At 42.6% G+C, this 15,896-nt stretch overlaps 1 protein-coding gene across 4 annotated transcripts in view; it reads right to left on the bottom strand.

Moving 5' to 3' along the window:
• LOC134359985 (neutrophil cytosol factor 2-like) overlaps positions 1-15,896 on the bottom strand; it is a 78,831-nt gene that overhangs the window by 8,162 nt on the left and 54,773 nt on the right. For all 4 annotated transcript variants that reach the window (XM_063073923.1, XM_063073922.1, XM_063073924.1 and 1 more), the window contains exons 7-9: positions 11,428-11,532; positions 6,283-6,428; positions 3,962-4,067 (exon numbers count right to left, since the gene is read on the bottom strand). In XM_063073923.1, coding sequence (XP_062929993.1) covers positions 3,962-4,067; positions 6,283-6,428; positions 11,428-11,532 — 357 coding nt within the window. The remainder of the gene's footprint in view (positions 1-3,961; positions 4,068-6,282; positions 6,429-11,427; positions 11,533-15,896) is intronic.

Here is a 15,896-nt window from a genome sequence, read left to right as displayed (position 1 = left end):
AACCTTGTCAAATGCCTTACTAGAATCTATATAGATCACATCCACTGCACTACCCTCATCTATATGCCTGGTCACCTCCTCAAAGAACTCTATCAGGCTTGTTAGACACGATCTGCCCTTCTCAAAGCCAAGCTGACTGCCCCTGATCAGACCATGATTCTCTAAATGCCCACAGATCCTATCCCACCACAGACGTAAGGCTCACTGGTCTATAATTACCCGGACTATCCCTACTACCTTTTCTGAACAAGGGGACAACATTTGCTTTCCTCCCATCCTTCGGTACCATTCCCGTGGACAACGAGGACATAAAGATCATAGCCAGAGGCTCAGCAATCTCTTCCCTTGCCTCGTGGAGCAGCCTGGGGAATATTCCGTCAGGCCCCGGGGACTTATCCGTCCTAATGTATCTTAACAACTCCAACACCTCCTCTCCCTTAATATCAACATGCTCCAGAACATCAACCTCACTCATATTGTCCTCACCATCAAGTTCCCTCTCAGTGGTGAATACCGAAGAGAAGTATTCATTGAGGGCCTCGCTCACTTCCACAGCTTCCAGGCACATCTTCCCACCTTTATCTCTAATCGGTCCTACCTTCACTCCTGTCATCCTTTTTTTCTTCACATAATTGAAGAATGCCTTGGGGTTTTCCTTTACCCTACTCGCCAAGGCCTTCTCATGCCCCCTTCTTGCTCTTCTCAGCCCCTTCTTAAGCTCCTTTCTTGCTTCCTTATATTCCTCAATAGACCCATCTGATCCTTGCTTCCTAAACCTCATGTATGCTGCCTTCTTCCACCTGACTAGATTTTCCACCTCACTTGTCACCCATAGTTCCTTCACCCTACCATTCTTTATCTTCCTCACCGGGACAAGTTTATCCCTAACATCCTGCAAGAGATCGCTAAACATCGACCACATGTCCATAGTACATTTCCCTGCAAAAATATCATCCCAATTCACACCCGCAAGTTCTAGCCTTATAGCCTCATAATTTGCCCTTCCCCAATTAAAAATTTTCCTGTCCTCTCCTATTCTATCCTTTTCCATGATAATACTAAAGGCCAGGGAGCGGTGGTCACTATCCCCCTGATGCTCACCCACTGAGAGATCTGTGACCTGACCCAGTTCATTACCGAGTACTGGATCTAATATGGCATTCCCCCTAGTCGGCCTGTCCACATACTGTGACAGGAATCCGTCCTGGACACACTTAAAAAACTCTGCCCCATCTAAACCCTTGGAACTAATCAGGTGCCAATCAATATTAGGGAAGTTAAAGTCACCCATGATAACAACCCTGTTATTTTTGTACCTTTCCAAAATCTGCCTCCCAATCTGCTTCTCTGTATCTCTGCTGCTACCAGGGGGCCTATAGAAGACCCCCAACAGAGTAACTGCTCCCTTCCTGTTCCTGACTTCCACCCATACTGACTCAAAAGAGTGATGGGTGAAACCAGGAGAGGGGGAGGAGTGAAGTAAAGATCTGGGAAGTTGATAGGTGAAAGAGAGAACAGGCTGGAGGAGGGGAATCTGATAGAGGGTAGAAGACCATGACAGAAAGGAAAGGTGGAGGAGCATTCTCCATCTCTACTTCCGTCTGTCTGTAAGAGGCCCATACCTGCCTTTAAATACTAACCACTGTGATACCATAGGTACTCTCATTTGAGACTATGATGTGCAATCTTCTGTGTTTTGCAGAATTTTTTCCTTTCCAGAAGTCAGAAAGGATCCATGTAAAACTTAATGCTGTCTTTTCCATCTTCCCTGATATGTGGAACTCATGAAGGATTTCTCAGGTTAATACTTTGCAGTGAAACATCTACTTTAGGATCAAGCTGTGTTACTTTAACTTGCAAACAGTCTATCCGTTCTCCAAGGCTGTTCACTTTAAAAGCAAAGCTGCCCGCTTCCCTGAACAGTTCACCAAAGATAATTTCAGCAGATTTACTCAAGCTGCCAAGTTGCTGAAGACATTTGAAAGTGTGATGTTTGTTACACATTCCACTTCACTTGGAACATTACTGGGCAAAGGCTGCGTCACAAATGTCTCAGTTCAATGTTCCTCAGCACTAAAAGTATGGCCATCCAGAAAAAGAAGAAGAAGAGGAAAGTGCTTAACTCCAAGTGGAGTCATCAGGAAGCCGTCATGATGGCATTTTTTTTTAGCAGGCTTTCTTATTTTTACGAGGCCGAGTTGCTAGCTCGACGCTCAACGCAGCACCAATGGAAAGCGTGCAAGGGAGCCGGCTGGATTCAAACTCGGGAGCCTTCACTCCGAAGTCCGGCACTGATGCCACTACACCACCAGCTGGCATGGCCATCCAAGTTCAGGCACAATTCAAGATCCCAGCCTGCCCACTCCCGCTCCACCCACTTGGGATCCTGAAGCCACTGCCCACTGTCCATTTCTCATCACCCAGCAATGGCCCACCATCAAGCCTACCCCAGCCACAACTTTTGCTCATTTCTGCACTCCCATTGGCTTCTTCTGTGTTGTACTTCATCAAATCACTTGTATAAAACTAAATATCCCATATCTACTTGTACCCTCATATCTCTTGCTGGTTACATCCTCAAATTAAATTTGTTTGACATGGATCTTTACTCCATTCCATGTTAGGAACAGCTTCTTCCCCTCCGCCATCATATTTCTGAATGGTCCATGAACACTACCTCACTGTTTTGCACAATGTATTTTTTATATATTATTGTATTTTATAGATTTGTATTGCATTGTACTGCTGCCTGCCAAATATCAAATTTCATGACATACTGTATAATGAGAATCAGGATAATTAATCTGATTCTGATTTTAAAACAATACCAACTGCCCAGTCATAGTATTTTCTAAGCGTCTTCTGACAACGTACTTCATTATGGAATTTTCTTCCTTCTTTCTTAAAGAACAGTATTATATTTTCGGCTTTTGAGACTACAACAAGTATTTCCAAAGGTTGGCTCCAAGCCTCTGCAGGCATTCACTGTCCATACATGTACCTTTTTGTTCAGAGCGCTGGGAAGTGGGCAAGCAGGCCAACAGATCTGTCCAGCTTTCATCTCTTAAACTTCTCAACTGATTCTCTTTAGTGATAATTATGGTATTTACAGTCCTCACTGTCATTAGGCCCTCTGTCCACCACTTTCACTGCCACATTTACAGCGTCTTCAGCCATGATATGAGTGTTCAAAGCCTCGGCTTGTATTGCCCAAACAATATTTTCTGCAGTTGCTTCAATGAGAAAAGCTTTTTTGCTAGCTTCTTTTCAAGATTGTTTTTTGTCACTTGTATAAAGAAGAATGAAATGATTGTTACTCCGGATTCGATACAGCATAAAAAACACAGTAAGCATAAAGAACACAATAAAAAAACACTGCAGTATATATAAATGCACAAGATTAGCTGAAATACATAGACTGATTGTATGTACATGGAGTGATGCTAGGGACAGGAGTATCTGTACATGACAGAAAATAATAAAGCAGTGGTAGTAGGAAATGTGGTGGGGTGGGTTAATGGATGGAGGTTTTTTAAATAGTTTTAGAAAATATCACAATCATTTTTTGTATTTATTGATCATTTACTTTCATTTTCTGAACCAAGATGAGGAGGAATTTCTTTAGCCAGGGGGTGGTGACTCTGTAGAATTCATTGCCTCAGACAACTGTGGCGGGCGGCCAAGTCACTGAGTACATTTAAAAGGCTGAAAAGTTCTTGATTAGTAAGAGTGTCAAAGTTTACGGGGAGAAGGCAGGAATATGGGATTGAGAGGGATATTAAATTACCCACAATACAATAGTGGAGCAGATTAGATGGGCTAAATGACCTAATTCTGCTCCTATGTCTTATGGTCTTTATCATTTTTGGTCATTTGTTACTGCCTCTTAAATACCCAGCTGAAGCAAACTCTGCTTGCCTGCTGGGTATCATTTGTATCAAATCAGAATTCACATTCTCACCTTGCACCAGACAGTAATGTGCCTTTCGATAACCTGATTCCACATCTTTTTCAGATCTTCCTCTCCTCTGATGGGTACTAGCTCTTGCTTTTTCTCATCTTTGTAACTGGGAGTAAAGTGGATGTGGCGATCAGAACAAAAGAGAGAATGCACATGAGTTAGATAACAATTAACAAGGACATAAGTGTAAAATAAAATTAACAAAATATAGGATGTTCCAGTATAGAAACATAGAAAATAGGTGCAGGAGTAGGCCATTCGGCCCTTCGAGCCTGCATCGCCATTTATTATGATCATGGCTGATCATCCAACTCAGAACCCTGCACCAGCCTTCCCTCCATACCCCCTGACCCCCGTAGCCACAAGGGCCATATCTAACTCCCTCTTAAATATAGCCAATGAACTGGCCTCAACTGTTTCCTGTGGCAGAGAATTCCACAGATTCACCACTCTCTGTGTGAAGAAGTTTTTCCTAATCTCAGTCCTAAAAGGCTTCCCCCTTATCCTCAAACTGTGACCCCTCGTTCTGGACTTCCCCAACATCGGGAACAATCTTCTTGCATCTAGCCTGTCCAATCCCTTTAGGATTTTATACGTTTCAATCAGATCCCCCTTCAATCTTCTAAATTCCAACGAGTACAAGCCTAGTTCATCCAGTCTTTCTTCATATGAAGGTCCTGCCATCCCAGGAATCAATCTGGTGAACCTTCTTTGTACTCCCACTATGGCAAGGATGTCTTTCCTCAGATTAGGGGACCAAAACTGCACACAATACTCCAGGTGTGGTCTCACCAAGGCCTTGTACAACTGCAGTAGTACCTCCCTGCTCCTGTACTCAAATCCTCTCGCTATAAATGCCAGCATACCATTCGCCCTTTTCACCGCCTGCTGTACCTGCATGCCCACTTTCAATGACTGGTGTATAATGACACCCAGGTCTCGTTGCACCTCCCCTTTTCCTAATCGGCCACTATTCAGATAATAATCTGTTTTCCTATTTTTGCCACCGAAGTGGATAACTTCACATTTATCCACATCAAATTGCATCCGCAGATCTTCTCTTGGATAGGACGTAGGTAGTGCGGGCGAGACCAGCATTTACTAGATATCCCTAATGGCTCTTGAAAGGCAGTGGTGTACTCTCCTCTTGGCTACTTCAGTCCTTGTAATGAAGATACTCCTGTGATATTATTAGGAAAACTAGATTGGGCATTCTATAATGGAGGAATGCAAATTTGCAAACCAGGACTATCTCTCTGTCTCTGTCTCTCTCTCTCTCTATCCTGCAAGTTTTTTCTCCCTTTATACTGATGCAACACCTTTCTGAAATTACTGTTGATCTCTGCTTTCACCACCCTTATCAGCAACCTGTTCCAGGTCATCACCACTCTGTTTTTCTCCCACATCACTTGCCTACAATTCCTTTGTACTCAATTCCTTTTGACGTCAGCTGGAATAACAACTTTTCTTTACACATTTTATCTAAATCTTGTCTACCTGTATCAAATCTCCTTCCAAACTCCTCTTCTCCAAGGAGGTTTCCAGCTTCTCCAACTTGACCTTGTAACTGAGATCCTTCAGCTCTGGAAACCCCATTAGCAAATTTTATCTATATTCTTCGTCCTTGGTACATCCTTGGTGAGTGCAAGTGAACACAATGCTCTGTCTGTGGCCTAACCAGGGCTTCATATTAATTCAGTGTGACTGTCCTTGTTTTGTTCTCACCACCTCTGTTTATGAAGCTCAAGATGACACAAGCTTTGTTAACCATTTTCTCATTAAAAATTAGGAACAGGAGTAGCCTACCTGGCTCTTTGAGCCTGCTCCTCCAAACGGTGATCATCTCTCACCATCAATTTCCCCTCTAGCCTTTGATACCCTTATTGTACAGAAATTTATCAATCTGTGCTTTGAATAAATTCAATGACTGTGCCCCCAAAGCTTTCCAAGATAGAGAATTTTTTTTTCTTCCTTCTACCATCTGCGTGAGATGATGGGACTTTCGAGAGACTTTGAGACTTTTTTTTTACCGTGCCCATGGTCTGTCCTTCACCAAATTACAGTATTGCTTTGCACTGTTGTAACTATATGTTATAATTATGTGGTTTTTGTCAGTTTTTCATTTGGTTTGTCTTGTGTTTCCGTGATATCATTCTGGAGAAACATTGTATCATTTCTTAATGCATCCATTACTAAATGACAATAAAAGAGAACTGCATGTCCTCATGATCTTAAAAAAAATAGAGTGAAAAGAGTTGGAGGTCAGCTGCACTGGCTGTGAATGCTAAAACTGTTCAGTGTACACTCCCCTTCCTTCCCACCTCAGTTCCATCCATCCTGACTGTCGGCTGAGTTTGGATTTGATGATGTTTAGAAGGTCAGGGTAAGATGTGCCAGGTTCCACTCTTGCCGCCGCTGAATACTCATAGTGAACCTTCATTATCACTGACTCAGGGTTCGGTGAGACCTGTTTTGATCAAAAGCAATTTCGAAATATCAGAAGGTAAAGAAATTGGAACCAAATGCAATTTTACTACTACACTTTTTCCACTATGTTTCATTTTCTCCTCCCAGTATACCTTCATTTACAGCTGCAGGTGGAATGTCTATTTGGTGGGTAATGGATGACTGAGGGAGTTTGGGGTCCATTCCTGGGCTCACATACAGATGTGAGGGCCCAACCCCTTTCCCCTCCAACAATATCGGAAACTATCTTCTAAGAATGAGCTGGCTGTTATCTCATTTTTGCTCAGGAATTTGACCAGAAATCATAAAAATCAAGAGACTAGAATGAAAGAGACTTAGTGTTGGATGGTATTTAGAGAGTTGGAAAATGTTCACCAGCAGAAAAATGTTTCAGTCAGTCACAGACCTCATTTCCTTTGGTGATTTTCCCGAGACCTCTCAGCTTCCTGCTCACTCTCAACTCACTTCTACATCCTCCCTAAGACCCTGCCCTCTTCTTTCCCAGTCCTGATGAAGGGTTTTAGCCAGAAAAGGCAGTATGGTAACATAGCGCTTTACATTACCAGTGACCCAGAGCTGCCTGCAAGGAGTTTGTATGTTCTTTCTGTGACCGCATGGGTTTTCTCTGGGTGCTCCGGTTTCCTCCCACTGTCCAAAGACATACCGATTCATAAGTTAATTGGCCATTTAAATTGTCCCATGATTAGGCTAGGATTAAATTGTGGGAATGCTGGGTGGTACAGCTTGAAGGGCCGGAAGGCCCTATTCTGTGCTGTATCTCAATAAGTCGACTATTCATTTCCCTCCTATAGGCGTTTCTTAACCTGTTGAGTTCCTCCAGCATTTTGTATGTGTTACTCTGGATTTCCAGCAACTGCAGAATCTCTTGAGTTTACAATTCCTCTGTGCCTTCAATCCACACCAGTACTGCCTGCATGTTTATTTGCTTCTTTCTTGATTAGAGGTCCAACCAGTTCCCTTCCACCGACATATTCTCACATTAAGCAATAACTTCCACTCACTTTCTCCAGATCAGAGGGAATCTCATTGAAATATGTAAAACTCTTACAGGATTTACCAGAGTAGAATTGATGTGGAATTGATGTTTCAATTGGGTGCCTAGAACCAGGGAACTGTGCTTCGTAGTAAGGGGCGAGCTGTTCATGGGAGGAGATATTTCATCATTAGAGATTGGTAAATCTTTGGAATTCTCTACCCAACAGGGAAATGGGGTTTGTCACCAAGCAGATTCACAAAGAATGGCTCAGAAACTTGTCTTATGGTCACCAAATCAACACCAACTTTCAAGCACTCACCTGTTCTAATTCTATGCTAATCTTATTCTATTCTCACCACATTTCTATCGCTGATCCCGGATTCCCACACTCACCTGCACATCACCGATTCCAGATTCCCATGCTTACCAACACACCAATGACAATTTATAGTCACCAATTAACTGGACCATCACCACCAGGTTGCATCACTGTCTGGTATGGAGGGACCGCTACACAGATGCAGAAAGTTGTAAACTCAGCCAGCTCCACTTGCCTACATCATTGAGGACACCTTCAAAAGGCAAAACCTCAAAACAGCTGCATCTATCATTAAGGACCCTCATCAGCTAGCACATGCACTCTTGCCATTGCTATCATCAAGGAGGGAGTACAGGAGCCTGAAGACACACACTCATTTCAGGAACAGCTTCTTCCCCTCTGCCATCAAATTTCTGAATGGACAACGAACCCATGTACACAACCTCACTATGTTTTGCCCTACTTATTTAACTTATTGTATGTATGTATAATTGTAATTTACAGCTTTTCTTTACTATTATTATGTATTGCAATGTACTGCTGCTGTAAAACAACAAATTTCGTGACATATGCCGGTGATAGCAAACCTGATTCTGATTCAGAATCTGGCATTGTGCTGGCATTCAAGAGGGCTCAGATGAGGTTCACAATAATGATTTCAGAAATGAAAGCATTATACGAGGAACGTTTGATAGCTCTGGGTCTGTATTTGCAGAAATTTAGAACAATGTGGGGGGAGATATCACTGTAATTTTTTGAATGTTGAAAAACGTAGACAGATGTGGAAAGGATGTTTCCCATCGTGGGCAAGTCTAGGACAAGAGGGCACAGCCTCAGGATAGAGGGGTGTCCATTTAAAACAGATGAAGAGATATTTCTTTAGCCAGAGGGTAGTGAATTTGTGGAATTTGTTACCACAGGCAGCTGTGGAGGCCAGGTCATTGGGTGTATTTAAGACAGAGCTTGACAGGTTCTTGATTGGACACGGCATCAAAGGGGAGAAGGCAGGGGAGTGGGGCTGAGGAGGGAAGAAAAGGATCAGCAATGATTAAATGGCAGAGCAGACTTGATAGGTCAAATGGCCTATTTCTGCCCCTATGTCTTATGGTCTTATGAATCTACCAACCCAAAAGTCTTTTGGATGCAGGAGGAAACTTGAGCACTGGAGAAAACCCAGGTATTAACAGGAAGAACTGCAAACTGGCTAAGTCACTTGACAGACCACAGCTACCCAGACTGACTGACTTTTTATTGTGAGGCTTCAGAGGAATTTATATACGTCTCCTGCAATAAGCAAATTATCAACGTGAAAGATTATGAAACTGGTGGCAAATTATTGATGTGAGTAAATTATCTGAGTGACAAGATAGTATCATGGACAACAAGCTGATATTCAAGGTGGCAAATGGAACACATTTAAAAAGTGCAATGACAGCTTTGAAGGCTATATAACAATGTTTGTCAATGATATTAAGGAAGGCAACATTGTATGTGTCAATGGAGATTTTAGTGTACATTGTCAAAAAATAGGGAAAAGCAAAACTGGAGCAACACATACAAATGTCTGGAGGAACTTGGCAGATCAGGGAACATCGAAGAACGAAATCAACAGTTGACGTTTTAAGACCCTTCTTCAGGGCTGGAAAAAGGGCAGAAGCCAGAATGTGGAGGGGAAAGGCGAGGAGTACAAGTTGACAGCTAATAGGTGAGGGGGGAAAGTGGGGACGTGAGGTAAGAAGTGATGTAAGAAGCTGGGAGATGATAAGTGAAAGAGGTAAAAGGCTAAAGAAGGAGGAATCTGACAGGTGAGGGCAGTACAGAGTAAATTTATTATCAAAGTACATATAAGGACTCTTTAAGGAACAGATAAAGTCACTGCAACAATAATTTCCACTGATTGTGGTGACTCATACTAGAGGCCATTGTTTAAATGTGTGTCTCATGAGTGAAAAAACATTCCTACACTACAGGCAGGAAAAATAATTTGGAATATCAGCAACTTTATTGAGTCAAATAATAATTTAAAACGGGATTATTAGAGTCATAGAGCACTGCAGCACATAAACAGGACCTTCAGTCCATCCAGTTCATACCGAACTAATACTCTGCTAGTCCCATCGACCTGCACCTGGACCATGGCCCTCCAAGCCCCTCCCAGCCATGTACTTACCCAGACTTCTCTTAAATGTTAAAATCAAACCTGTATTCACCACTTCCACTGGCAGCTTCATCTACACCCTCACCACCTTCTGAGTGAAGATGTTTCCCCTCTCATGTTTCCCTTAAATATTTCTCCTTTCACCCTTAACCCATGACCTCTAGTTCTAGTCTCACCCAACCTCAATGGAAAAAGCCTGTTTACATTTACCCTATCTATACCTTTCATAATTTTGTATACCTCTATCAAATCTCCCCTCATTCTCCTACACTCCAAGGAATAAAGTCCAAACCTATTCAATCCTTCCCTATAACTCTGGTCTTCAAGTCCTGGCAACATCCTCGTAAACTTTCTCTGTATTCTTTCATTAGATTTGTTAACCAATAGTAGGTAAGTAGCCAGAAAAGAATCAAAGGGGAGTTATGATAAAGAATAGGTTGCACGACCACAGAAAAGGGGAATGACACTGATCTGAGTTCTCTGTTGGGAGCTGGCATCATCACAAAGGGCTGAATGATCTCCAATGTTGCAATGAGCAAGCAAGCTAACCTAGTACCAGATTTAATACTCAGAAGGTATTGCTAGGAATGAGCGCACCAATGGAATTAGTTCTAGTAGAGGTCATTATAGGGTTAGTAAGATATACTGTATTGCTGAGACTTAGCACAAATCCCGCATTGAACGTCCCATGGCTTAGTGAGCAGGGATTGCCTGTGAGGGTCAAGCCCGGCCAGGATTTGGTGAGTGGTGTGGCCACTCAGTTCATTGTTGGGGCTAGCAAGAGCTACTTCATAGGATGACCTCTCTCTGGGCTGTGCAGTCAAAGGATAAAAAGAGAGGGAAGTAGTAGTTTCCATCTCATCAATAGTCCTCAGCAATAACTACTTCGGGCGGTAGCCATCCTAAATACCAGACCCCAGCAATCAGCAGCTGCACCACCTGCCAGGGTGCCTCCCACAACCTCACCAAACACCAGGCAGCCTCTCCTCAGCGAGAACTGGAGTAGCAGTAAAGGAGCCAGGGTTCTTGGATATGCCACAAGTAGTGAATACAGATTTTAGTCACAGATCAGACATAAACTTGCAGACTAAGCTCAAGGGACAAGGTAAGTAACCAGAAAAAGATCAAAGGGGAGTTGTCCTCTGTGCCTACAATAAAAGTACCACAGGGCACCTCACTCCCTTAACCCGTTTTAGAGATCACAGAGGGACACATGGACTAGCTTGGGGGCACAGCAGTCAGAGATGGTCAAGAGGTGGGGGAGTGTAGGATCCTGGGAGGAAGGTAGAGAGTAGAGGGTCATTAGTGAAGCTAGGATAATGAGGGGCAGTGAGCAGGCGTCGTGGAGGGTCCTGGGGAGAAGTCAGGAAGCACAAAGCACCTTGGTGGCTGTGTCATGCAAAAAGAATGGAGAGTCTTGGGTCAATAAAAGGGCTGTTACCACATTTGAGTCTTGGACAACTTTAGTCAGTTGGCTGTTAAGTGTTAAGTAACAAGAGTGATAACTGAATGTGATCCTTTGTTACCTTGCTGGGTACAGCTGCTGATGCAGGCATCATTGGTGCTTCAATTTCTCCTGGTGTCCTCAGCAATGTCTGGGGAGCAGTATTTGTTTCAGCAGAAGCAAGACCCTGGAAAGGACAAAACAGAACATTCTCAGGTTTGCAGATTTCTAATTCTGAAATTATTTGGCAAAGCCTTCATATTATCTTCCGCTATTGTCCCTATTTAATGCACTTACTCTGAATCAGACTTTGCCCTTCCTCACTAGTGGCCTGCACCAACCACTTTCTGTCAAGGTCAGGGTCAGAATCTATAGCCCTGTCGGACTTTGAGCTTGCTAAAACCAGGATAGGAGGAGGAGTAACTCTGGCTCAATTCCCTTCTCTGTAACTCGGTTCACCAACCAACCTTCAGGAGAAAGCTTTCCTTCTCTGAGTCCTCATTTTTCTCACTGATTGAGCTGCTTCACGTCCCGTTGTCCTTCCTTAAACAGGCTGTCTGTCTAGGTACCATATCCGATGCGGACTTTGGTGACCATGGTTTTCCATATAGATCTATCCTTCGTTTTTTGGATGACTTCCATTTCCTCGATGTGTAGCCACCTGGCTATGCTTTTGATGTACATAAGCTGAGGTCTTCATCTAGGTTTGCTCCCCTCAATCTTTCCAGAGAGTACACGTTTTTCTAGTTCATCTTTCCACATGATGTGTCCGAGGAATCTGAGTTGTCTTTCTCTTATTGTTGGTATGAGTGATCTAACTGCTTGGGCTCTTCTGAGAACTTCTTCATTTGATGTGTGTGTGGTCCATGATATTTTTAACATTCTTCTGTAGAACCATAATTCAGCTGCTTCTAGTCTCTTTTCCATTGCTGGAGAAATGGTCCAGCATTCAGTTCCATAAGTCAAGATAGAATAAACGTAGCACTGCAGTATTCTGTTTTCAGTGTACGTGCTCATCTTTCTGTCTGTTAATATGGTCTTCATTTTTTGGAAAGTTTCTTTCGCCATTGCTATTCTGTATTTGATATCTGTGTCGCACCTGCCATTATTTGTTATTAGGCTGCCAAGATATTTGAATTTGTTGACTTGTTTAATGTTTGTATTTCTGATCTTGATCAGACATTGTGGGATGTTTGTCTTTCTGAAGATGACCATGCTTTCTGTCTTCTTGGTGTTGATTGAGAGGCCTCTGTGATTACTTTCTGCTGCCACTGTAGTGAGTAGTTCTTGAAGTTTTGTTTCTGAGTCAGCTATTAGTACAATGTCACCAGCATATCTGATGTTATTTATATTATGGCCTCCAATTGTGAATCCTTTGATGTCTTTGATACTTCTCAAAATATTTTCACTATACAGGTTGAATAAGTCTGGTGAAAAGACACAACCTTGCCTGACTCCTCTCATGATATTCAGATACTCACTCACTTCTCCTTCTATTCTGATGGATGCTGTCTGGTCCCAGTCTAAGTTTCTTAAACGTATATCTTTCCCATCTATGTCAAGATCTTGAAGCATTTCCAGAAGATCTTGCTGTCTGATGGTGTCAAAAGCTTTTGTATAGTCGATGAAACATAGGTAGATGTCTTTTTGTACCTGGATGGCTCGTTCACAGATCATCTGTAGCATGAAAATTGCATTTCTGGTTTCAGTGTTTTCCACAAAGCTGCATTGTTCTTTACCGATTTCTGGTTTTGTACCGCGTCTTGCTCTCATCAAAACAGGCTACTCATCCAAAAAAATTTAAGATTTAATATTCCTCAGTAGGCTGTCCTGTCTCCGGGCTGTGGCATTCGAATTTCTCTCTTGGGTCAACAGAACTCATTCTTTTATTGCTGAGACTAGTGGATTGGGAGTGTGCATAACCGGCTTCAGACATTAGCTTATTTTATAACACATTCCCCAGTGAACCAGCACGCTTTTGCTTGCACATCTTAGTTCAACTCTGAGTGAAAAAAAAGCTCATCACTCTTGGTAGGTCAATGCCCAGAAACAGCCAGTTACACACAAGACACTGCCAAACCAGGCAGAGATGTGAACCAATAATCAATCAAATCTGCCTACAGCAAGAATGATTTTCATGCTGCCATTCCCAGAAATAGCTGAGTTCACAATCCCCCAACTGCACCCAGCAGAGTCCTTGCCATTGCCAAGCAAAGCAATCCCACCATCCCATTCGTCAAGACCATAATATATAGGAACAGAACCGGGCCATTCGGCCCATTGAGTCTGCTCTGTCATTTTATCATGGTTGATCCAATTTCCCTCTCAGCCTCAGTCTCCTGCCTTATTCCTGTATCCCTTCATGCCCTGACTAATCAAGAATCTATCAACCTCAGCTTTAAATATACATAAGGACTTGGCCTCGACAGCTGCCTGTGGCAAAGAATTCCACAGATTCACCACTCTCTGGCTAAAGAAATTAATCCTCATCTTCATTCTAAAAGAACGCCCCTCTATTGTGAGGCTGTGTCCTCTGGTCATAAACTCTTCCCCCACAGGAAACATCCTCTTTACATCCACTCTATCAAGGCCTTTCACCATTCAATGTTTCAATGAGGTCACCCCTCACTTTTCTGAATTCCAATGAATACAGGCCCAGAGCCATCAAAATTTCTCTATATGGCAAGCTATTCAATCCTGGAATCATTTTCAAGAATCTTCTTTGAACCCTCTCAAGTTTCAGCACATCCTTTCGTAGATAAGGGCCTAAAACTGCTCACAATACAGTACTCTAAGTGAGGCCTCACCAGTGCTTTATAAAGTCTCTACGTTGTATCCTTGCTTTTATATTCTAGTCCACATCGTACTTGCCTTCCTCAATCTGCAAATTAACCTTTAGAGAATTCTGCACAAGGACCCCCAAGGCCCCTTGCGCCTCAGTTTTTTTTGTATTTTCTCTCCATTTAGAAAATAGTCAACCCTTTCATTTCTTCCACCAAGGGTGCAAGACCATTCACTTTACAACATCTGCCACTTCTTTGCCCATTCTCCTACTAAGTCTAAGTCCTTCTGTAGCCTCCGTATTTCCTCAAAACTACCTAGCCCTCCTCTTATCTTTGCATCATCTGCAAACTTTGCAATAAAGCTATCAATTGCATCATCCAAATCATTAACATTTAATGTAAAAAGAATCGGTCCCAACACAGATCCTTACTCCGTCTGCCTCCTGCCAATCAGCAACTGCTTTATTCATACTAGAATCTTTCCTGTGTTACCATAGGATCTTATTATGCAGCCTCATGTGTGGCACCTTGTCAAAGGCCTTGTGAAAATCCAAGTACACAACATCAACCAATTCTCCTTTGCTTATCCTATTTGTTATTCCTTCAAAGATTTCCAACAGATTTGTCAGGCAAGATTTACCCTTGAGAAAACCATGGCCTATTTTATCATGACCCTGCAAGTACCCTGAGACCTCATAATATTCCACTCCAATATCTTCCCAGCCACTGAGGTGAAATTAACTGGCCTATAGTTTCCTGCCTCTCTCCTTTCTTGAAGAGTGAAGTGAAATTTGCAATTTTCCGGGCTTCTATAACCATCCCAGAATCCAGTGACTCTTGAAAGATCATTACTAATGCCTCCATAATCTCTTCAGCCACCTCTTTCAGAACCCTGGGGTGTACACCATCTGGTCTGGGTGATCTATCTACCTTCAGACCTTTCAGTTTCCCAAATATCTTCTCTCTAGTAATGGTAACTTCACCCACTTCATGCCCCTGATGCTTGGAACCTGTACCATACTGCTAGTGTATTTCACAGTGAAGACTGATGCTATTCAGTTTGTCCGCTATTTCCTTGTCTCCTATTGCAACCCCTCCAGCATCATATTCCAGCGGTCCTATATCCACTCTCACCTTTCTTTTACACTTTATGTATCTGAACAAACTTTTGGTATCCTCTTTAATATTATTGGCTAGCTTACTTTTGTATTCCATTTTTACCTTCTTAATGAATTTTTTAGTTGCCTTCTGTTGGTTTTTAAAAGCTTCCCAATCCTCTAACTTCTCACTAATTTTTGCTCTATATATGCCCTCCCTTTGGCTTAGACCTTTTTCAGCCATGATTGTGTCATCTTTCTTTTCCAATACTTCCTCCTCTTTGGAATGTATATATCCTGCGCCTTCAGAGTTACTTCCAGAAATTTCAGCCACTGTTGCTCTGCCATCATCCCTGCCAGTGTTCTTTTCCAATCAATTTTGGCTAACTCCTCTCTCATGCCTCTGTAATTCCCTTTAATTCACTGTAATACTGATACATCTGACTTTAGCTTCTCCTTCTCCAATTTCAGGGTGAATTCGATCATATTATGATCACTTTCCCTAAGTGTTCTTTTACCTTAAACTCGCTAATCAATTCTGGTTCAATGTACAACCCCCAGCCCAGAATAGCCAATCCCTTAGCAGGCTCAACCATGAGCTGCTCTAAAAAGTTATCTCATAGGCATTTTAGAAATTCCCCCTCCCAGAACCCAGCACCAACCTGATTTTC

This window comes from Mobula hypostoma, chromosome 21 (genome assembly GCF_963921235.1).
Source record: "Mobula hypostoma chromosome 21, sMobHyp1.1, whole genome shotgun sequence".
Taxonomy (NCBI): domain Eukaryota; kingdom Metazoa; phylum Chordata; class Chondrichthyes; order Myliobatiformes; family Myliobatidae; genus Mobula; species Mobula hypostoma.
This window is presented reverse-complemented; position numbering and strand designations above follow the sequence as displayed.